A 23,702-nucleotide genomic window follows, 5' to 3' on the forward strand; every position below is an offset into this window, starting at 1 on the left:
TTTTTTTTTTAATTTTTTTTTTCAACGTTTTTATTTATTTTTGGGACAGAGATAGACAGAGCATGAATGGGGGAGGGGCAGAGAGAGAGGGAGACACAGAATCGGAAACAGGCTCCAGGCTCCGAGCCATCAGCCCAGAGCCTGACGCGGGGCTCGAACTCACGGACCGCGAGATCGTGACCTGGCTGAAGTCGGACGCTCAACCGACTGCGCCACCCAGGCGCCCCCCCTTCCTTCTTAATAGCTCGTGTTCTCTCCTGTAGGTGTGGAGCTGCCCCAAAGTCTTGAAGATGCCCTTGAGTCATGTTGGAGATCTTAAATAACCAGGGGGAATTCTGAATGTTTTTATTGTCCTGAAAAGCCCTGAAAGCCCGGTCTACCACGGTGCATGTGCGCACATTCAACCACACATACCCGCCCGGCCGCTGCCCGGGGGCCCCTTCTCGGGTTTTCCTTGGGTCTACGGGTGCCATGTAAATCAGGCCAGGCCAACAAGGTGTACCTTTCAAGGCACCACACTTACACCCTTGCATTCTCCCTCACACTCGCCCCAGTCTTTGAAAAGGGTCTAGGCTTTCATCCTGGGGATCTGCAAGAGGCTCAGCTTGCCCAAAGCAGCGAGGTACGCCTGCACTTGACTAAGCTCACCTGCTTTGGGGTCAGAAAAATAAGGGCTTAGTGTTTGAGTCGCTTTCACCTTCATTCGGAAGACAAGGGGAAAGCTGAAACCAGATGTCCGCATTGTTACTACCAGTCTCCGTTACCTGTACGCATTTATTGCATAGATTTTTTCGCCCAGATTTTTCACGTGGGGGAGTTGTGTGCTGATGTTCGGGGCAAGTGACCCTGTCACGTCAAGCCTTCAGCCATCTGACCTTCCGGTTCTTGGGAAGCAAAAGTCATAATTATGTGTGCAGGTGAGCCCAGGCAGACCCAACATGGTCTGTCCTGGGATTGCCTTTGTGTTCAGAGAGGAGTTTCGATGAGGACGTGTGCCCACCAGCTCTCCCATGAAAATCTGAATGCACACAAGAACCCCAGAGTGATGGCTAATAAGGCCTTCTCATAGGATTGTAAAGAGGGCCATCCTGCCCCCTCAAACCGGTCCTGCCGAGGCACAAAGGTGCTCCTTAGCTGGAAGAGATCAGATTTACTTCCCGCCAGACAAGCCTCATTCAAACCCGAATGTCAACCTCTCACCTTCCCTCCTTCTGGAAGAGCCACGCTATTTAGCCCTCGGTCTGCGGATCTCTGTGGCAACACTGGGCATGTTGCTACATGGAGCTCCTGGGAAGAAAGGGCGCCAGGAAGGCTCGTTTAGACACATCACGTTGGCCACTCACTGTCTCCAAAGGATCTTAAAACACCCTGCTTCGCCAAAGGGTGTTTTTCATGAGTTTCATCCCCACCCCCGGGCCTCTTTCAAGTGGACCCTATTCTCAAATGCATCACCCAATTTCAGGACCTTGTTACCTGCTACTGTCCCTGCCCACAAGCCTTGTTGGGCCGTGGGGTTTTTGTCGAAACGATCCAACTGCTGTTACAGAGCTACGGCGGCTGTCCACGATGCATAAATGAACGTGCGTGTCTGTGTTCCAATAAAACTTTATGGCCTGAAATTTGAGTTGTGTATAATTTTCACACGTCACGAGATACGTCTTTTTTATTTTCTCTCAACCATTTAAAAACATAAAACTCTCCCTTACAGCTCACAAGTGGTACAAAAAGCAGCTGGTAGGCCCGATTTGGTCTGTGGGCCACAGTTTGTCCCCCCCGCCCCCCACCGGATCCACTCGAGAGCAGGAAAGCTCTCCCACTAACCACACCTGCAGCCCCAGCGACACCGCTGCCCTTTGGTGATTTAGTGTTTTGCCTTTGCCTTCTTCCTTCACAGCTCTGGCAGCTACTGGGTGATGGCCAGCAATAAACCAGGAGCGTCTGCATTTTGGTCAGATCTAAATCCAATACAAAGCAACCGAAGGGCTAGTCTCATGGGGAGTAAGGATGATGCCAGGAAGGAAACTAGGTTCTTTCTTCCTCTCCCGCTGGGTTAGTGTATGCAAAGATACACTTAGCCTTTTTCCAGAAGAGGCGGCCGATCAAGTCACAGCATAACTAAAGGGCGGCTCTCGGTCTGCAGAGCAAACTATCCAGCCGTCCTCTCTCATTTCCATTCTCCCAGTACGCGCTGTAGGAAGGAGATATGTTGGAGTCAACCAGAACTCTTAATGAAGTTCCCCCATGGAACAGCGCGTATTTCAATCTCTCCAAACCTGTTGGGTAACAACGTTAATTTCATCATTCCCATAGATTTAGGGGGACAGCCCCTAAATGATACAATCCCAACCCCGGTAGAACACGCATCAGGCCTTCCCTGTTTTGTCCACAGGATATTTCCTTTTGTCACAGGACCCATTTTGATTTGCTTGTAACAACATCACATACAAGGCTACAAAGGAGCTTCCCTTGCAAAAACCCTCCCAAACTTTTGCTTCTGGTCTTTCAGACCGTGGTACTTAAACCATTCACCAGCTTGGTCCCTACAGTTCCTAACACGTTGACTCGTCCCTTAAAGCTCATACAGGGCATTGCCTGGCAAGGTTTAGAGAGCAAATTCTTGTTTAAAAAGGGGAGCATAGGGGCGCCTAGGTGGCTCAGTCGGTTAAGCGTCCAACTGCGGCTCAGGTCATGATCTCACAGTGAGTTCGAGCCCCGCGTCGGGCTCTGGGCTGACGACTCAGAGCCTGGAGCCTGCTTGGGATTCTGTGTCTCCCTCTCTCTCTGCCCCTCCCCCGCCCTCTCTGTCTGAAAAATAAATACTAACTTAAAAAAAAATCAAACTAAAAAGCGGACCATAACAGGTTGAGTGTTGTAAGCATAATTTCATTTTTAGAATTTTTGGTCATTTTTACAAACGTAAAAGTTAAATGATGTTTGTTCAGGGAAGTGGGGGGAGACGTCATGAAATTCACAACTGTCTAGCAATTTCATGAATCAGTTTCTTCAGTAGTAATTGTAAATACATATACATATTTATACTTTTCTGACCTTGTATCTACATCTGTGTGTATGTTTACATCTGTATCTGTAGAAAGATGATAAATATAAGCATAAACTGCTGCTAATATTTGAAGGCCACACAGCAGGCACTGTGTTCAGTGCTTCCCAGGTAAAGTCTTATTTAGTTCAACAATCATTTGAGAGAGATCACTTATCATCCCTTTCCGGAAGAAGAATACGTTTCCTCCTCTATTCTTAATTTATAAATCCATCGAGGTTCTCTGTCCCTTTCCACATACATCGTGCTACAGACTTTGACTTGAAAGGGATACAGGCAGGATTCGGTTAAATGACCCCAACTAAGGAATTAAAAAGAGAGAAAGAAACTAAAAAGACACAGCCCAGAAGGAGGCAGTGTTCTGAGCCACAGGAGGAAAGATCACTCACCTGCATACGTATTTTAAACCCAATTCTGCCACTCAACTGCTACATACTCTAGGATTCAGATTTGCAAATTAGAAGGAACCCACTGCCTTTTATTTCAAAGGTCCTGAGCTAATGGGAGATAGTGGCAAGGTGGTCAACGCGGATCGTTGTCCTATCCACTGTCTTCTTTCCACTGCACCTCGTGTGACCTCTGAGCCAGGACTGAGAGGCAATTTGGAGCAGCCCATCAAAACCCCCTGAACCCTGAGGCAAAAAAGACACAAGAAGGGCCCCATTCCAGGACGTCACTTAAGACGTGCAAGGGCTCCTGCAGTCCGTGCCCGGCCAAGTCATTTCAAGGCTTCCTGGGGATGAAATGTGAGAGAAGATAAACTTTGCTTTCATCTTTAAAAACATCAAAAAATAAATAACATCAAAACGCTGGCTGGAGAAGGAGGGCTCCAAGGCGCATACATAAGTAATGGTGCATGAATCAGTCCCAATGGATCGCTCAAGTCCCCCAGACTTCGTTTGGCGTAAAACTGGGGACGCGAGACGCACTCAAGGATTCCGGCCAGGAAGCAGGTCTCTCCTTCTGCAGCCCGTGGCCGAGCTTCCTTCCTTTCTCGGCCAAGAGGAAAAAGAGAAGGATCGATTTCTCAGCACCCTCTGCTCCACGAGCCTCCACTGAAGCCCTCTCACCGATCTCGGCCATTTTAGAAGTGCGAAAGCCAGGCCAATTATTTTGTTCTAGAGAACCCAGTAAGGTATTCTGCATCTTTCACTCATGATCTGAGGGGGATCTCCTCAGCTACTACATTCTTAGGAAGACACTTGACACCCACTAGGATGGCTATAATAAAAAATACGGACAATAGCAAATGTTGGCAAGGATATGCAGAAACGAGAACCCTCATACATTGCTGGCGAGCATGTAAAATAGCGCAACCACTGCAGAAACACTCTGGAGTTCCTCGAAAGGTTAAACGCAGAGTTACCGTGTGACCCAGGGATCCCACTGCTAGGTATACACCCAAGAGAAATGCAAACTTATGTCCACACAAACACTTGTACGCTAATGTTCATAGCGGCACTTTTCCTGATAGGCAAACAGCGGAAACCAAATGTCCATCAACCAACGGACGGATAAACGAAATGTGTATATATCCACACAGTGGAATAGGATTTGGTAATAAAAAGGAATTACCGATAGATGCTACAAAATGGGTGAATCTTGAAAATACCACGCTAAGTGAAGGAAGGCAAACACAAACTACGATCCCGTTTCTGTGAAATGGTTAGGACAGGCAAATCCATAGACAGGAAGCAGATCGAGGGTTGCAGGGCTCAGGGGAAAGGGGAAATTGGCAAGCGACTGCTCATTGGGGCAGGGCTTCCTTTTGAAGTGATGAAAACGTTCTGGAATTAGGGGGCGATGGTTGCACAACCCTGTGAATACACTAGGGAAAAAAATCACAAAGGTACAAAAACAAATTCTTAGAAGGACACTGTTTATTGAGGTTGGCGTGCCGGAGCTGAGCTAAGTTCCTCTAGGTAGCCCTCACTGCGGGACCGCGAGGCTGGTGGTTAACTAGTCCTACGGTCGAGGAAATCAAAGTCCACATAGAATCCAAGACTTGCCCAACATCCCCCGGCTTTAAGAAATAAATGAATTCATTCTGTCTCAGTCTACCACCGTCTCTCTCCAGTACTGTGCAAGGCTGCAGCCTTATTTAGACCATTCCCAGCCATGCCACGCTCAGGAACCTCCAGTTCCTAATCTGTAATTGTGGGGACCTCTGTATGCCACCCTTCCGGAGGCTTAACTGTACGGTTCAAGCTAGTGGACCAACTTCCTGTTTCCAGAATGGTGGCTGGGTCCTCAATGCATGGCTGTGCAAGTTTGCCAGAGGTTTGTAACTGCGTGTTTTAGGTTCCTGTGTGGAGGGAAGCTCCCTGAGGTAAAGGATTGAGAGGCTTAACAGGGCAGAAGGGTACCCAGTCCCAAGGGAATCCACAGAACCCTCCGGAAGGCCCCATCTCTCCACCCCACTCTATCCTCCCCACCCTGCCTGACCCCACCACCAGCTACTTTCCGAGGCAGCCTCTTGACTACACCCTTCCCAGTTGGAGATGGCGGGCCCAGGGACGACCCACCTCTCACGGAGGTGTCCGAGACTTTTGTTTCTTTGTAAATGAACTGATCTCACATCATGATGGCAATCACACTGTGGGTCAACTAATTTCCATTGATTTCCTTGGGTCTGGTGGGGGGCGGTGGGGGGGGGGGGGGGGGGGGGCGGGGAGGACCAGAAGCTCCAGGATTCCTAGCATACCCTGCTTCCATCTGTTTATTTGGGGAAGGGCTCAAAAAAAGAAGTATTTCTCATCCTTCTCATGGACCATTCTGCCATCTTTCCCTCGATGACAAATCTCTCGAAATAATTCAAAAATCAAAATGGCCAACAGCCAGTATGAGATTCGAATCTCCACTGTCAACTAAAAAGCCATAAACTGCCCCTTTAGTCCCAAAGGCATAAAATGCACACCATTGATCTTCACAGAGAAGGACTCTTACGGATGCAGCACCCAGCTTCAAACACGCATGCCGCACCAGTAAGTTAGCCCTCAGCCCGGGCCAAAGGGCCCCCCCCCCCACCCCCGTGACAATGCCCAGTGGGCTGCAGAATAATCCTCCTGTACACACGTAATTAAAAGCTGCTTCCAATTAGTTTCTGAAGTCCCATTCTCTTGGGTGGGATTACAACTCTGCTCTGCTGCTGATCGATGGTGGGGAGCACGGGAGATTGGCAAACGCAGAACCAGGCCGGTAGGCCACCCTCCAGATAGCCGGTAAGACCCTCGGTCCACTAATGGCCTCAAACACAATGAAGGCCCCAAACACGGCACTTTTCCACCATAAGGCTCCGAGAGCATGGCTGAAGTTTGGGAGAAGTCAGACTAGTTTTGTCTCCCTTTCCTGCTACGGAGGCTGGCAGGCAGGTTTAGTAATGAGAGCTTGAGTCCTAGAATTTGCACGTTATTAGCAGGAAGAACACCATTTCCCTCTTCAGATTCTTGGTGGCATGGAAATAGGTCAAATCATTTTAAGATTTGTTCAGGCTATCTTTTTGAAATGCTGAAGCAAACTCTCCTCTCCGTACATCATGGGGAAGCCAGCCTAAGAGGTTTCAAGGTCCCTCCCCAGGGTCCCTATCTTCTCAATACGTCTTTCAGCACCTGTCATCCTTACAACACCACGTCCCTGTTTGCAAAGCTCTCACCCATGCCATCCCCCGTTTGCTCTTCTGGGAGAAACTAGGGCCCACAAAGCTACAAGGACATCTTTGGGGCCCTAAGAAGCAACAGAGCCAGAACATAAACCAACTTCCCCTGATTTTCCACGGGGTCCACCGGTCTCAGGGTCCCAGGTTCTGCTGGTCTCAGCCAACCCCTCTGATAATTCATCACCGCTTTGTAGCCAACAACGAGCCTTCCCGGCTCTGGCTTTACGTGCAATCCCACCGAACAGCACCGAGTCGACACCCCTCCAAGCACAGGAAACCATTTGGTGAGACAAGAGTATTAAAAAAATAAGCTGCGTGACATTTATTTTGTCTTGTTAACATTAATATCTGTAGAAACATTTTTATTGTCAGTATAAAAATTAACAGGCTTTATTAAATACTTTTCTCCAATTCCGTAACAAATAGAATCAGTGTAATCTGCATTCATGTTGCATGGTTATAGCAAAGTGAGTAGGTGTTTCCAAAGCAAAACACGATACTTGAAGACAGAACCAACAACACGGCGACATCGTGTCTGACACGGGTATCAGGCTGGATCTTTCCGCGAGGTCCTGCCAGAACGATACGGAAGCAATCCCTTAAAAAGATGGAAGTATCCCCCAAACTATCAGCAGAACAACTCAATGTTCAATTTCTACGATGAGATGTTAAGACTCTAAAAGGCTGCTCTAACGCCAATGAATCTGGAAGCCATTATCAAAATTCACCGAAGAGAATACAGGCTAATCTGATTAACGTGCGACTCGGGCAGAAGTCCAGCTGCCGGAGAGAAGTACATTCTGCTATCAGCTCGACTAAGGTCCATCCTTGAGGGATGGATTAAGGCATCTTTTTAAGAGAGCGCTGGTACCATTTGTCTTGGGAAGTCCAGTTACATGATCCACGGGCCCAGTGACAGGGCTGCACAGCAAAACAAAATACTTTCCTATTAATGGGGTTCGCTTACTATCGGCATTTTGGTGGTTTAAGAACAATCATCTGACAGCAGAGTTTGAACAAATAAATCAAAACTTCATTTTCCCCAAATTAGTCATATTCGGTAAATATTTCTCTTGTCAGAGAATCTGACAACTAGTTAAGTCCAAGCAAGAGATTAACTAGTCCGATGCGCTGCCTGCATAGAAATGCCACTTAAATTACGAAGAAACAAAAACACAAAACTATAAATGATTAATTGTTTTGTATATTACCAATTCATTAATAAATTAATGCTATACCATTTTCCCTGAAAGCAAAAGTATCCTTCCACCTCTGCTCGGTGAAAATTAAGAAATTCTGTGTAAGGACAGCATTTATTTAGCAAATAGCTATTAAAAAAAAGAGACCAATTTTTCTAGGTGCATTGGGACATCCATTTAAAATCAATACAAAAAATAATTCCTTGTAAATATATAATATATATTTATACATAATTTGAATATATTTACATACACCCAGCACCTATATACTGCAATTGTGCTCTGTAAGTGTGTGCTGACATATATTTTCTCCAATTATTACAAAATTCACAAGGCAGGCAGAACATACGTTTGCCTCGAGTCCAACTGGTCCACAGCCAGTACCCACAGTGGGTCATGGGCGCGTGGTGGCCCATGGACAAGTCGATTGCCCCAGAAACATTCTTCTTCTCCTGGTGAAGGTTACAAGTTTCCAACTGTATACACTCTTTACACATGTGCTGATTACTTTTCTAATTATTTACTCCTCTGATCCATATATACAAGTGGAGACAGCAAGCTCCCGGGGGCGTGGCCTCCCTGCTCAGCGTGGCTAGGCTCTCGGTGCCGTCCTGTCTGGGGACAGAAGGACAAGCCCGTTCATGTTTTAACACTGCCGTTTACATGTGGATACTGAGGAAGGCATGGTTCGTAAGGCATGGGGTCCGGAGAGAAAACAGAATCGTCTCCTGAAGAACAAGAACTCCTTGTGTCAGGGTAACTAGGTGAATACTGTTCGAGAGGCTGACTGAGGTCCAAGTATTCCTGAAAGAAGGGAAGAGAGACGTTTTATTTCATCTTGGGTCAGGATAACAAGGTGAATACGGTTCGAGAGGTTGACTGAGGTCCAAGTATTCCTGAAAGAAGGGAAGAGAAGACTTTTATTTCACACGCAGTCTCTCGAAACGCGATAGCGGGGACAGGACAGGGGCGCCCCTTGAAGATTCCAGAGGTCCAGCCCCCACCCGGGTCCCACCAAGACCTCCTCGAGACCCCAACTAGGTTTACTCCAGGCTGCCCTCGACTTTTCTCTCACAACCCATCGTGACTGAACTATGGGCAAGCAGGGAACGTCCAAACCCAGCTGATAAGAAGGAGGTGCCGACCGGTCAATTCCACTCGCACAGACCCCAGGCGAGCGGCTGGCTATGTGCCTCCTCGAGAGAGAGCACCCGGGTCAAATTCGAGCCCCGGCAAAATGACAAAAACATAATGTGCTGTGGACTCCTGGGACCCCTTTAAATAGCTGAGACCATGAATATTTATTTTACGAATTACATTTCACTACTGCAGTTTCTAGGATCATTTAAGGGGAATATGTCTCCCTACCGCGGGTAATTTCACAGATGTAATCATCACTCTCAGAAGCCCTCTGAGTTGAAAATGTAAACAGGTTCAGAAAAGGCTCGGATAGACTCGTGCATGTTCAATCCATAATGGACTGTTAAAGAAAAGTTTGAAATTCAAAAAGGGCTCTTCTGAGCTCCCCGGGCGACCCAGGATAACATTTCCTCCGACTTATGGTAGGCTCTGAGTCCACTGCCTGGTCTTGTATGGCCCATGAGCAAAAAACGGCTTTTTAACATTTTTCAATGGTGGGCCGCCCCCCCCCCGGTGGAAATCAAAAGACGAATAGTATCTCATAGCATTAAAATGATATAAAATGACATAAAATTCACCTAAAATTTCAATGTTAGGGTCCATCAAGTTTTATCCGGAAGACAGACGCTCATTTACGCATCGTCCGTAAGTACTTTCTCACCCTGGTGGTAGGACTGAATATTGCCAACGGAGACCGTCTGGCTCACAATGATGACAATATTTGCTATCTGGCCCTTTACTGACGAGGTTTGCAGACCCCCGTTCTACGAACTATGGGAAGATTTCTAAACGGGGAAACAGCCGGGCCTCGCTGCCCCCGCTGGGCTCACACACTGGGGCCGTTCTGCTCACAAAAAGTGCAGACCACAGCACAACCAGCCCCCGTGTTATCAGAAAAGAGCCCGCAGAATGTTGGCGACTATACATTTTAAAAGACAAAAAAAAAAATTTTTAAATTAAAAAAAAAAAATAAACTGCTATAATTCATCACCAGGGTTGGCAAGAAAAGAACCCCCATCCGAGAGTGGGGGATGTGTAAGTTCCAACAGCATCAGCATTAACCGCACAACTGGAAACAAACACACCCACCACATCAAAAGAGAACTTTTTGCTTACAATGATAAAAATGAAATTTTGTCCTAAATGGAACCATTTTTCTCCAGCATATGGTAACGATTTTCAGAAGGAAAGAAACTTCGATTTTTATATCCGTTAGACAATATGGCATTCTGCTTCATTTTAGGATGCTAGATGTAAATTTCGGCATGAATGGGCCCGCTTTAAATATAAATATATAAATGAAGTAGCACGGAGCATGGACGCAGGACCATTAAAATGGAACATTAGTGCTGCCCCAGTTGCTACATGCAGCCATAAATGTTCAGATCTGATAGGGAAAAAAACAGGAATATCAGTGGAGTCCAAGTCTAGGGTTAAAGGAACTTACACTAGAAACAACAATTTTGGCAGGAGAAGAAAGTTGCTTTTTTTTCCCCCCCTTGAACTATTCCTTTCCTTTCAACTTCTGAAGGTCAGCTGTATTCATTTAAATGCAATCTCTCCTTTTATCAGCTACAGTTAGACGCACAAGATAATGTTGCTGGCTTAAGGCTTCGGATTATTTCTTTTTTGAAAAAAATCATTCCCATACTATTAAACGTATTATTTAAAAATACGTTAAACGTATCATTTTTATTTCAGCAATTTTAAGCTTTCGTTGCTGTTGGTAAGACAACTGTGGGTTTGGGGGAGGTTTTTTTCCTCGTTCGGAGGGAAGACTGCTCTCTGTACTCTCACTGAATGTCTCCAATTCGTTCATGAACAGTTTTTTCGTGGGGGGTTTTCTGGCCTTGCTGGGTTTTATGCTCTCTCCTGCTCAGATCATACATTTTCCACAACCATACAGATCACTCTCTGTCTGCATGCTGAAGCAGGCACTGCCCGGACTGGATTCGGACAGTGAGGGGTGTTTCTTTTACTGGCACAGACTAGAAATATTTTATAGAAAAAATATTTTGACAAAAAATACAAGTTTTCACTTAAGAAAAATTGCAAACCGAAGGGGCGCCTGGGTGGCTCAGTCGGTTAAGCATCCGCCTTCGGCTCAGGTCATGATCTCACGGTCCGTGAGTTCGAGCCCTGCGTCGGGCTCTGTGCTGACGGCTCAGAGCCTGGAGCCTGCTTTGGGTTCTGTGTCTCTCCATCTCTCGGCCCCTCCCCTGCCCATGCTCTGTGTCTCTCTGTCTCTCAATAATAAATAAACGTTAAAAAAATTAAAAAAAAAAAAAAATCACAAGTCGCCCGTTATAGGAAAACTGTGTGTGCATTCACACACCCGGGGATAGAGGCCACAGGCCATTGGCGGACAGGGTCACGGCGGACAGGGACAGGGGTGTGTGTTGTGCAGGAACTCAGATGGCAGTCCACTGCTTCCAAGGGAGCCCATCGGCGGCTCCTCCACTAACGACTAGGGTGCGGAGTCCAACTGGCCCACGCACCCTCCCATGCAAGCCCAAAGGCCGTCGCCGGACGTTTCTCCCCCCTCCCCCCTCTCCTACCCACCACCCCAGAGCCAGAGAGGCGCAGCCTCGCGGGGGGTCCGGTTGCGTGAGTCCGCTCTGAGAAAACTCAGGACTCAGGAGGCGCAGAGATTTTGACTCTGTCTGAGCCCCGTGGGGAAACGATCGACCACAGCGCAGCCTCCTGCGGGCGAGGTTGCGTTGAAAGCGCCGCACCGGCCTCCCAAGAAAGGGCGGCGGGCTCCTGGAAGGGGGGGGTTCTTACCTCATTGGTGGTGAGAGTGAGAATTCGGTCCAAGTCTTCCACCAACTGTTTGAACGTCGGCCTCTGTGAGGGCACGGCGTGCCAACAATCCCTCATCATCATATACCTGGGGAAACGGATTTCCTGGTGAATGCATTCTGTACGTACTAGGCGCCCGGCTAGAAGCCAGCTTTAAGAGGCGCTATGGAGACACGTCCGAAGTGATGACAATGGATCAGAACTTTCCAGATGAGAAGGCAGTTCTCTGCACTCCCCGCCCCCCCGCCCCCACCAAATTCACCTCTTGGTTCCTCTGAAACCAAGCGCTCTGAGCTACAAAAACATCACTTTACCCAAAATGTCTCAGAACAGTATCTATGCCATGAAGACAGACCTCTGTCGAGATGCCTTCACTGCCGGGTTCTGCGCTCCTGTGACGGTGACACCCCATGGGCATATCACACCTTCAAGGGCACTTTGGGACGTGGCAGGAAAAGCCTTATTATGGGACCAGGTCTCCAGTCTGTCCCCGGCAACCCCCTCCCGCCCCCACCCCCTGCCTGGACCAGAGCAACTACACGGAGAATCTTCTCTCTCACGCTTCGGGTTTTAATGACTGTCGAGGACAAAGCTTCCTCAGATTTTGTTTGTTTGTTTGTTTTAAATGAAGTCTGAAAACCACAACTTTAAGGTAAGGTTTTTACGAATTGATCTGCCATCACTGGGCTGCACGTTAACTTCCTGATTAACTCTTGGACAGGCCCAGGGTCCCAGGCCTTATCTTGATTATGGGTTTCGACAGACCCTCTATAGTAGAAAAAGCAATAGGAATGACAGGCAGCACAATAAATACCTTTATATAATATACTATAAAATGTGGCCATTCATCAGATGTCCACTGTGCAGTGAAAAGTACTCATGGGATTATGGATATAAAATCCCCATGAAACGATACACAATAGACCACAGTCTCTGGGACAATCACTCTTCTCAGTTAACCCTGGGGGGTTGGGAAGAGAGAGCCTCCTTTTCAAAGCACTGATTCTACTGCACAGGACACATGTCACAAACACAACATAATTCCACTTGAAGTGTGGGCTAGGTTTTTCTAGAAACCAGCTCATGGTTTTCCAGTCAGACCTGGGGCTCCAAGGGTGGCACCTGGACAAATTTTTAATTCTCTGTGCTAAACCGTGGGTGGGACACAGGTCACCAGACACGAGTCTGCTCCAAGGAAATGGGGGCCCATGTCAATCGTAAGGGCAATCTCCAGCGGTCACAAAGCTGTGGAAACACCCATTCCCCCTGGCTGTGCTGGAGGCCGGCGCACGCAGTGAAGAAAAGCTATCCTGGCCTTTAATCCCCCACTCCATGTGGGCAGCCCCACGGCTTTCCAGCTTGTATATGAGAAAAGGCCAGGCGTATCTCTCCCTGTCTCTCTGAGAGACGACAGGACATAGCACAGTGGTCCAGGAAGATCACTCTACAAAGGTAGGAGCCCTCGGCCCGCAAGCCTGATGCCCTCTGTGATTTAAAGCTCACTCCATACACGTCAACGTGCTTTCTTTGAGACAGTCATGGCTGTCAGTGTGGCTATCTACTGCAGTTCTGGGGTTGAGCCCAGAAAGTTCCAGCAGTAACTCTTCTTAGAGTATGTACAGAAAACCAGGGGCCTTAGAAAACCCGAAGTAAGTCAGGAGAAGGGTTCCTGGAATGGAGGGGGGCGGGTCGACACAGCGTCAAGAGAGACAATGGCTCTTACAGTTCATTGGTGCAGTTTGCGGGCTTGTCCATCCTGTGTCCTTCCTTCAGCAGCTTAAAAAGTTCCTCCACCGGAATCCCTGGGTAGGGTGAACCTCCCAAAGTGAAGATCTCCCACATTAACACCCCGAAGGACCAACTGCAAAGGAGAGAGAAAACACGGTTATTACTAACCCACCTGAATCGCAAAAACCCTCAACGTGCCCGGTTAAGAAAATAAACACCCACTCACTTCTCATGTTCAAAGACAAATGACCCGAGCCCTCCTGAAGTTCATCCTACATGTTCCTTCCTGCCCCGAAGGAGCATCCCCAAGTGATGATGATGTGAGGGATGTTCTCAAGGAATTTTCCATCAACAGACAACACGCGAGTGATGGTAAACCATCACTTTTTTTTTGTTTTTTTCTTTTTGGTGGAGCTTTGGGGTGGTTGGGTTTTGATTCCATCCCTCTCAAGTGAAGTTGTTCATGTTAAATGCGGTGTTCGCATGTGAGGATCTCGACTCGGAAGCGGCAAAGCTCTTCATGCTGCCGTCCGGCTCTTCCGTCAGCCCATGTGCCTGACCCCCCAGCAGGAGCAGTTGACAAAATAAGGCCAGCAAGCCAATGCTGGAGGTAACAGCTGCCCAGCGCAGCCAGTGGGGCATCTGAGGGCACAAACGGTTCCTGATTTACTAAGGTCATGAAAGGAAGTTAGCATCAGACTGGGGTTAGGATGCAGGAATCCTGGGGTGTCTGGGTGGCTCAGGTGGTGAAGCGCCTGGTTCTTGATTTCAGCTCAGGTCATGATCTCGCAGTTCATGAGATTTAGCCCCCCATCAGGCTCCAGGCTGCCGGCTCGGAGACTGCTTGGGATTTTCGCTCTCTCTCTCTCTTTCTGCTCCTCCCCCTCTCTCTTGCTCGCTCTCAAAATACATAAACATTTTTAAAGAAAATAAAGGGGAGGGGGGCGCCTGGGTGGCTCAGTCGGTTAAGCCTCTGACTTCAGCTCAGGTCACGATCTCACCGTTCCTGAGTTCGAGCCCCACATGGGGCTCTGTGCTGACAGCTCAGAGCCTGGAGGCTGCTTCAGATTCTGTGTCTCCCTCTCTCTCTCTGCCCCTCCCCTGCTTGTGCTCGCTCTCTCTCTCTCTCTCTCTCTTTCTCTCGCTCTCAAAACTAAAGAAACATTAAAAAAAAAACTTGAAAAAAAAAAAAAAAAAAGGTTGGAGGAATCCTAGGCCCGAGACGAGTTTCCCACAAGAGAATCTGAAAACAACTCGCAAGGTACCATGTGCACCTGACCTTGCGGAGACCCACGGCTGGACTTTCTGGGCCCCCTTCAGGATGTTGACAATTCCTGGCATAATCGAGCTGAGATTCCTGCATTTACCTTTGTCACTGTGGCTCTGGAAACACACCCCTACTGACTCTATCCGGAGGAGTTTCAGGTTTGGGGTGAGAAACGAAAACTCTCCCCGGTTCTGTGCAGAGCAAGAGTGGCACCCCCACGCAGGCAGCTGGCTCCCTGCAAACACGGGCCCCCGGCACCTTCTTTCTGGGACTGTGCTGGCAGGGAATCAACACCCACCCCGGGGGTCCTCCTGCTCCCACGAATAAAAACAACTCCACTGATTCCAGCTTTTTATTTTGGGCGAATTCTAGACTCACGGGACCTCGGGGAAAACAGTACCGAGAGATGCTCTGTAACCTTCCACCCAGCGTCCCACCACGGGAACATCGTTCGACCTCGTTTCCAAACCTAAAAGTCGACAACATCAGTTGGGAGCCTGACCCTGACAGTACTTTTAGGTGTTACCATCACGGACATAGTATAGAATGTTCACTCTGTTTCTCTAACGTTCTCAAGGGTGCTAAGACAAGGTCTGATTTTTTTTTTCAAAGGGTACACAGAGCCATCAGGCCCCGTGGAAATCACCAGAGCAGACCGTGCCCCACTCAGCGTTTCTCTTTCGGGGCAAAGCTAGGATTGGGGGGGCGGGGGGAGGGAGTATGGTAGATGACCATCGAGTAGGATAAGTTTCAAAATTCCTTCTTTCAGGGAGCAAAGAACATGCCACCAGTTTGGCAAATTCGATAGCGGCTTTGAGGCCGCACATCCGTGAATAAGTTGGGGGGCGGGGGGGCACTTCCGCTCTGGCCAGAGGTGGCTTTGCGGTGCGCCTCCCGTGTGCGCTTTGAAGCTGGGCAGATTAGTAACACGGCATTGGTCACCAGCCTACCATAAAATCCGTCCTTTCTAAGGCCGGCTCCTGCACCTTCCAGAAACGTGTGAGATACGGCAGGCACCAAAGACTCAAGAGAGGTGAACACGGTGTTTTTTGCAACGCAACCCAATGGCGAGAAGCCAGAGAAAAGGAGTTACTTACACGTCACTCTGGTGGGTGTACACTCGATCGAAAAGGGCTTCTGGAGCCATCCACTTGACTGGAAGTCGCCCCTGCAAGCGTGGGGAAAAAAATGTAAGAGCCACTCTCTTAAACCCAATTTACTTTAGCAAGCTCAGCAGGCTGTGCCTCACTGAAGAGCGGATGCTAATGATTTTCACTGGTCAGTCAGGAGAGCAGAAGGAATCCGCTCCAGCAGGGCCTGGATAGAACGTGCAAGGTGCAGATTTGGGCGCATGAATAAAATGCCATTTCTCTGGATTCTCATGACCATCTCTCTCCCTAGCACACAGACACATCCTGACCACCTTCTAGGCAAAAATTAACCTAGAAACTCCCAAGCTCTAGTCTTTGCTAGGGAAGTTCTTGACCCAAGAAGCTGCTGGTTATTCACCTTTACTAAAGGTATCTTAAATATAGCTTAAATTTACTTCTTGAGAAATTGGTCAAGAGTAAAGCAAAAGATGGGGTGCCTGAGTGGCTCGGTCGGTTAAGCGTCTGAGTTCAGCTCAGGTCATGATCCTGAGGTCTGTGAGTTCGAGCCCCACATCGGGCTCTGGGCTGACAGCTCAGAGTCTGGAGCCTGCTTCAGAATCTGTGTCTCCCTCTCTCTCTCTGCCATACCCCTGCTTGCTCGCTCGCTCGCTCTCTCTCAAAAATAAATAAACATTAAAAAAAAAAAGAGTAAAGCAAAAGAACAGGGATAAAGGGCAGAGGAATGAGCATCTATCATCTTTCATCTAGAACATTCCGTGCCACCCCCACGCCCCCCTTCCTTCCACCACATCGTTGTCACTGACTTACGTTTGTGGTCTTTTTGTAATAGTCTATATTGTTGATATCTCTGGCCAGTCCAAAGTCTGCTATTTTCATCACATTGTTTTCTGTTACCAAAACATTTCTGGCGGCTAAATCTCGATGAATGCACTGAAACCAAGAAAGAACTCATTTCAAAATGTTTCAAGAATAAAGAGAAAACATACTTCTTAGGATGCAGAGAGGAAATACATCATAAATCAAAAATTGGTTATTTCTTTTCTAATTAAAATAACTAGGGGCACCTGGGTGGCTCAGTCGGTTAAGCGTCTGACTTGGGCTCAGGTCACGATCTCGTGGTTCGTGGGTTCGAGCCCCGCGTCAGGCTCTGTGCGGACACCCTGTTTCAGATTCTGTGTCTCCCTGTCTCTCCCCTGCTCGAGCTCTCTCTCTCAAAAATAAGCAAACATTAAAAAAAAATTAAAAACAAAACTAAAAAACCAAGGCCCCAGTCATTTTGAAGAGTGAAGATACACCAAGGACCAACACTGGTGTCCTTCATACGAGATCTGTAACTAGATTATTCTAAAATCTTTTATCTCAACACTTGCTCTCGCTCCCTTTACAGACAAACTCAGAAGAGCTAGTTAACCTCCAAAACCACATCATCTTTACCTCCTGGTCGGTCCGCAAACATTGTTTCCATCCCCACGCCTCTGAAAGTGGATGGAGGAACCTTTTGTCAGACCAAAGTGAGTTCTTTTAACCCCTCAATTCTTCCCTCTGCAGCTCTGGACACTGTTGATTTCATGCTCCTTTCAGAAACGCACCCCCACCCCCCTTGAGTGCGACCCCATCCCTCCCTTGGCTCACTCTCTTAACCTAGCTTCCTCTCTTCCCCAGGTCCCTGAAAACTGGGGAAATGTCCCATTAATTTTGCGTATTTCCACATACCCCAGGGCTTCTATTGTTAGATACATACAAAAGATTTGCAAATTCCTACCTCTTTCCTGACCTCTCTCTCCTGGGACCCTCCTTGTTATCTTCCACAGGCTATGCAACATTTCCGCACTAACATCTCTCTGGTACCTCCAATTCAAGGTCTCGGCTCTCTCTCAGAGATACACCCCAGAATTCTTTGCACCCTCCTCCCAAGTTCGATTGACATCGACCCCCAAATGCCTCTGCCCTTTGTTCATCCTGCTCTATCCCCACTACTAACCACTTAGCCCAGGACGTCACCACTGCTCACTCCATCCCCGTAGATGCCACACTGCCCCTAACGGGTCTCCAAGCTTCCAAACTCAGCCTTCCACACCTGCTAAGCTTCCCACAAGTTGCATTTCTCAAAGTACTAACCACGTCCTTTCCCGGCATAGATCATGACTAACGCCTGTCTGTCCACGTCCCAGAAGACACCAGCCCACACAAAGGGTCCAACCTATGCCTGTCACCTGCCTGGCGGCAGGGCGGAATGTTGAAATGCTCGCTACACGGGGCGGCTAATTTCTAGTTCTGAAACAAACTCGCTCTTCGCTCTTGGGTCTAGAGAGAATTAATTCCCATTTTTCCTTTCTACAAATGATATACTTTTGCAACCTGTTCTAAACATTTCAATTACACTTCAGCATAGTAAGATTTCATCATGATACATGGTAATTAGAATCCCAAATCATCACCCCCTATTTTTTGGAAAAGGTAAGGTATAAAGAGGTGAACAAATAGCCCTTTCAAACGCTTTTACACGGGCTCCTGGCAAAGTTAATGACCAGAAGAAGGAGAGTCCTATCAGGCCACTTGACAAAGGCGAAATGGGGCTCTTTGCAGACAGGCGCTCCGCGAGATGGCCAGCATAGAGAAGCCAGCCAAGCTCTCTCTGAAGAATAAATCGGGAATTCTCTTTTCCTGCCCCCCGCCCAACAATTCCTGGTTTTTAGATGCTGCTGTGGCCCCCTAGATGCGCAAACACCAGAAAAGGGAAAGCAGAAAAACCCCACAAGTTAGTATGCCTGCGCCTGGCCAGAATGGAAGCAGGAAACGTGAGAGCTCGCGGAAGCCGTCTGGGGACCAGGCCGGGGCGGGAGCCATGTTCCTAGTTTGGAGGCCTCTTCAGATTGAACTTCCAAGCCCTTGGCCAAACTCCCCCGGCAGCGTGCTCCCCGCCGACACGAGCTCTGTGCATTTGGCAAGCCGTGCGGCCAGAAGGATCTGGATTCCCACACGCTGGGCTCCCACCGCACATTAGGGCTCAACTCAGAGATGCCACGACAGTGGCCTCCATCATCATCTGGGCGAGAGCCAGAACCTAGCACCTATCTCCCACATCCCACGATGCTACCAAACACTCCCGGCCACCCTCTGGGCTGTAACGCCCACCCTCTGGGCTGAACAGTAAGAGGCTTGGAACCAACACGCCAGGAGAAGAAAATAATTAACATCAAGCCAAATTCCCATCATCTGCAGAAATCAGGAGTTGTTTTCAGTGCAGTGCTGATCATTTACATAACTAGGGCCCTCAGACCATTTGGTATTCCATTTCTTAAGTAAGCAGAGATCAACGGGTCACTAAGGGAAGAAAGACTAACATCCTTATGACCCAGACTATGTAATGGGTGCCTCTGCACGGCTGACCTAATTAAATGCCCGTGGCGACCTAGCAGATGGGTATGATTACACCCATTTTACAGATGGGAAAGCTGGTGCTTGCTTTAAAAAAAAACAAAACCGGGGCGTCTGGGTGGCTCAGTTGGTTCAGCGTCTGACTTTGGCTCACGTCACGATCTTGTGGTTCGTGGGTTCGAGCCCCACATCGGGCTCTGTGCTGACAGCTCAGAGCCTGTAGCCTGCTCCGGATTCTGTGTCTCCCCCTCTCTTTGCCCCTCCCCTGCTCATGCTCTGTCTCTCTCTGTCTCTCAAAAATAAATAAATGTTAAAAAAGAAAAAAATTTTTTAAAAATTAAAAAACCAAAAGCAAACAAACCCACTCAGGCTTAACACATGGGAGTAAGTTTAACTGGTTTGGGGATTTGGTAAGAAGAAAAGTTAGTGGCCTCTGAACTAGAAACAGCACAACTTTCATAATTTGTACAAGGCTCAAATACCCCATATTACCTAGTTGTATTCCGTGTATATCACGGTGCTTCTTTACCTGCCAACTGCCTAGTTCCCCACCCACACACGCACACACACACATGCACACACATCGGAAAGCGGCTCAAGGACAGGCCCTACAAGTTCATCTCTGTATCCCCAGCACTGAGCACAGGGCCTGACCCAGTAAATGTTTACTGAGGCGAATTCATAATTGCATTCCATCAGCAATGAGCCAGAGAGCTCACGCAACAGTTCCGTAAGCTGGCCTCCAGTAAGCTCACTGCTAGCGGCCATGAGGCATGCGTATGGGCAGGCCACGATCTGGCCCTTTCCCTGCTTCTTCCCCTCCACTGTCAGGAAAAAGCCCTCCATTTCTGGAAGCAGTCTCTGCTCAAGGGGACCGTTCTTTTTTTTTTTTTTTTTTTTACGTTTATTTATTTTTGAGACAGAGGGAGACAGAGCATGAGCAGGGGAGGGGCAGAGAGAGAGGGAGACACAGAATCCGAAGCAGGCTCCGGGCTCCGAGCTGTCAGCACAGAGCCCGACGCGGGGCTCGAACTCACGCACCGCGAGATCGTGACCTGAGCCAGAGTCGGACGATTAACCGACTGAGCCACCCAGGCGCCCCTCAAGGGGACCATTCTTAAGATCTTCATCGACCACCAGCTTCATATCGGTTCTAGGGCTTTAACTGCAGAGGATCCTCAGCTAAGGGAACCCCGCAAGGCCCTATCAGGACACAGCTCTGTCCCTTCTAGCCCACCCTGTTCGAGTGGTCCTCCCCTCCATCCAGAGTGAAGCAGGGATTCCCTGAGAGAGCAGGGGAGTCTGGGGAGCCGGGTGGGTGAGGAATGAACCACAGGGCCAGGTCTGGGACCAGCCACTTTTCTCTGTGGACCTAGGCGTCCCCATGTTGGAAATACAGAAAATGACTTAGACATACCTGCCTGCCCAAAGGCTTCCTGGTACCTCCTAACAGTCCTCGCTTATCCTAAAATCACACCTATCCCAGAGCTGTTCTGAGGTTATGGATGATACTGTATGTAAAAGGCTTGTCCTGTGCCTGGCAGATGTTAAGTTCTCAAAAACAGGTAGTAATTAATCACGGCGAGAATCGCTATTATCACAACCCCATTGACAAGGGCATTTTCGGTCTTCATCCTAAAATGTATTCGCTTGCCCCCTTTCACAAAGTTCACCTGACCCTTGGTTCCTTCTCTACTACACTGAACAGAGGAGGAAGGATGTCCGAGTTCTCAGCTGGGAGCAGGGGCAGATCCCCACGGGCTCCATGAGCCTGGTGCAAGGCGCATCCTCCTCTCCTGTTCCGAGCAGAAGAACACCCCACCTTTCTGAAACCCCTCCTGTGACCTCTGTACACCACACCCTGCCTTTCCTCCCGACCTCTGAGTCCCCTCAGCCTCTACTGCCATCGGGTGCTTTGAGCCAAGCTCCAGATTTGAGAGTTTTTTCTACTGCCCCTCTGCTCCGCCTCTCCCCGCCTAGATGCCCACCCGTGCCTTGAAACTACACTTCCTTTGCTGGCTGCCGAGGTCCCAGCCCAGCCCTCAGAGCTAAGCTCTGGCCTGCAGCTTCCTGCTTGACAGCGGCCCTTGAAGGGCGCCCGCGCATGTTCAAGGTACATCCTGGATGGCCCACCAGAATCTATTCCCACTCCCTAGTCCTCCTCGTCCCGATCAGCGGCACCGCCATCCAGTCTCTCCGACCGGAAATCTACTCAGTACCCCGACAGCAAAACAGATCCCACATCAGTGGTCTCCTCCAGTGCCTCCGGGAGCCAAGAAACCCTAACACAAAACCACCATCACCTTCCGCAGGACCCCGAGCTTCTAACCCAGCGGTCACGAGCAACGCGAGAAGGAGCGAGCTTCGCAGCACAAACCCGACCCCGTCAGGCCCCTCCGTGGCTCGCCATGTGCCGGGAGCGCCCGGCCCGGGTCTGGGAGGCCCTGAATCAGCAGGGCCCGCCCGTCTCCAGCCGCATCTCACACCCTGCTCTCGACGTCCCTCCCCAGAAGCCGCACAGCTCTCCCTCCGCGTGAGCGCCCACACCCGGCCCCGGGCCCCCCACTGACCTCACACTGCCTGTTTCCTGCACAGCACGCTTCTCAGCCTTTTACATACTTACTTTTAGTCCCACATTTCTTGTTAATCTCTCCTGCTGCCGCCCGAGGTTCCTGCTCCAAGAGGTCCAGGCCTGGAGCCACTCCACCACCTGCTATGGGAATGCATCCCCCTCTCCCACACAGGGAGGGTCCAGAGTGACCAAGACCTGAGGGTCACAACTGGCAGCCTGCGGGCAGGTCATACTCCCCAGGGTTTTAGTTAGGACTATCTGGAAGCTATAGCAAAGGTGAACTAGAACAACGGATACCGACGTTTGCCAGGTTCACCTGTCGCGCTGGTCTTCCTCTCCACACGCAATCCCCCCTGCGCGAACACACTATTTATGCCTGAACCATTCAAAAGTGAGTTGCATGGGCACCTGGGTGGCTCAGTTGGTTAAGCGGCTGACTTTGGCTCAGGTCACGATCTCGCGGTTTGTGGGCTCGAGCCCCGTGTCGGGCTCTGGGCCGGCAGCTCGGAGCCTGGAGCCTGCTTCGGATTCTGGGTCTCCCTCTCTCTCTGCCCCTCCCCTGCTTGCGCCGTCTCTCTCTCAAAATAAACAAACGTTAAAAAACAAAAAACGAAAAGTGAGTTACAGACCCCACTGATACTTCACACCTTAATACCTGAGCAAAGATCTACCTTTAACACGAGGCCACTATCACCACCTCCAGATTTAACACGGATCCATCTGGCCATACTACCTAATACGGCCCACATTCAAATTTCAGTTCATAAATGTTCTTGATAAAGCTGCCCCTCCCCCCTCCCATCCTGAACAAGACCCAGTCCAAGGTCACGCGACTACATGGAGCTGTCCTGTCTCTTAAGTTGCCTTTAATCTGGAACCATCTCCCCAGTACTTTTTGTCTTTCGTGATGCTGACATTGTGAAGCGATGTCTTGTGAAATGTCCCACATTCCGGAACTGACCGTTTCCTCACGTCAAAGGCTTTTCAGGTGACAAACTCCCCTGGGTTCGTGCACCTGCACACAGAGGCAGGCACTGAACTGTCTCCTAAAACCTACACGGTGAGCGCTTTTTTAGGGGGGAAGAAAAAGATCTGAAAAAGTCTTCAAGTCTGGACTCTCTTGAAACAACAACGACAACAACAACAACAGAACACGTGGTAGCTCTGGCCGGGTTCCAATGTGGCCACAGGAGCGGGGGCGGAGATGTGGCCACCCCTCCCCCGGATCCCTAACGCCATGGGGCCAGGCGCGGGCTGCCTCGCTCACTCACAGGACTTGGCACGGCCGTGACCCAGCCCAGGTCCCCACGGTGACAGTGGGCCCACGCCGAGAGAACCTCGCTTCTTTTGGGACCCGAAGATGGGCTTCAAGCTCCAGCACAGGTAGGCAGTGACCCCACCTCTGCCCAAGGACAAAGTCCTACAACCCTCCCTGCAAAGGGTGAGCTCAGGAAGGGTGTCTTGGGTTATCCAAAACGCCCCAGAGGACATCAGGGCACCTGTCTAACTGCTTTCAGAATAACTCAGATGTTTAAAGTTCCACTGCCAGGGGCATGCTTGGAATGCAGACGGTTCACCTCAGGGGACCTGGCCAACTTCTAACCAGAGGGTCACCCCGCGAGAGGAGACAAAATAAACCCAGATGACATCCAGGACTCAGTGTTACTAAAATATCCCTTCGCCTGATCTCTGTTCTTAGAATATTTAATGCCCTTTCAAACTTGCAACCATAAACCCAACACCCAACGTCTCCGTCCACCAACTCGGCACAGAACGAATACAGCCAAAAAC

At 49.2% G+C, this 23,702-nt stretch overlaps 1 protein-coding gene and 1 long non-coding RNA gene across 10 annotated transcripts in view; one reads left to right on the plus strand and one right to left on the minus strand.

Annotated features, from left to right (window-relative positions):
* Positions 1 to 7,020: 7,020 nt before the first annotated feature.
* FGFR2 (fibroblast growth factor receptor 2) overlaps positions 7,021 to 23,702 on the minus strand; it is a 108,893-nt gene continuing 92,211 nt past the window's right edge. For all 9 annotated transcript variants that reach the window (XM_040486633.1, XM_040486639.1, XM_040486635.1 and 6 more), the window contains 5 exons: positions 16,769 to 16,891; positions 15,947 to 16,017; positions 13,578 to 13,715; positions 11,837 to 11,942; positions 7,021 to 8,716 (listed from right to left, as the gene is read on the minus strand). In XM_040486633.1, coding sequence (XP_040342567.1) covers positions 8,552 to 8,716; positions 11,837 to 11,942; positions 13,578 to 13,715; positions 15,947 to 16,017; positions 16,769 to 16,891 — 603 coding nt within the window. In that variant the 3' untranslated portion in view covers positions 7,021 to 8,551. The remainder of the gene's footprint in view (positions 8,717 to 11,836; positions 11,943 to 13,577; positions 13,716 to 15,946; positions 16,018 to 16,768; positions 16,892 to 23,702) is intronic.
* On the plus strand, positions 8,611 to 23,293 carry LOC121037315 (uncharacterized). Its single transcript, XR_005793707.1, has 3 exons — positions 8,611 to 8,737; positions 12,026 to 12,036; positions 23,284 to 23,293. It is a non-coding gene; the product is annotated as an uncharacterized LOC121037315 (long non-coding RNA).

This window comes from Herpailurus yagouaroundi, unplaced genomic scaffold, assembly GCF_014898765.1.
Source record: "Herpailurus yagouaroundi ecotype Mexico unplaced genomic scaffold, PumYag 163, whole genome shotgun sequence".
Lineage (NCBI taxonomy): Eukaryota > Metazoa > Chordata > Mammalia > Carnivora > Felidae > Herpailurus > Herpailurus yagouaroundi.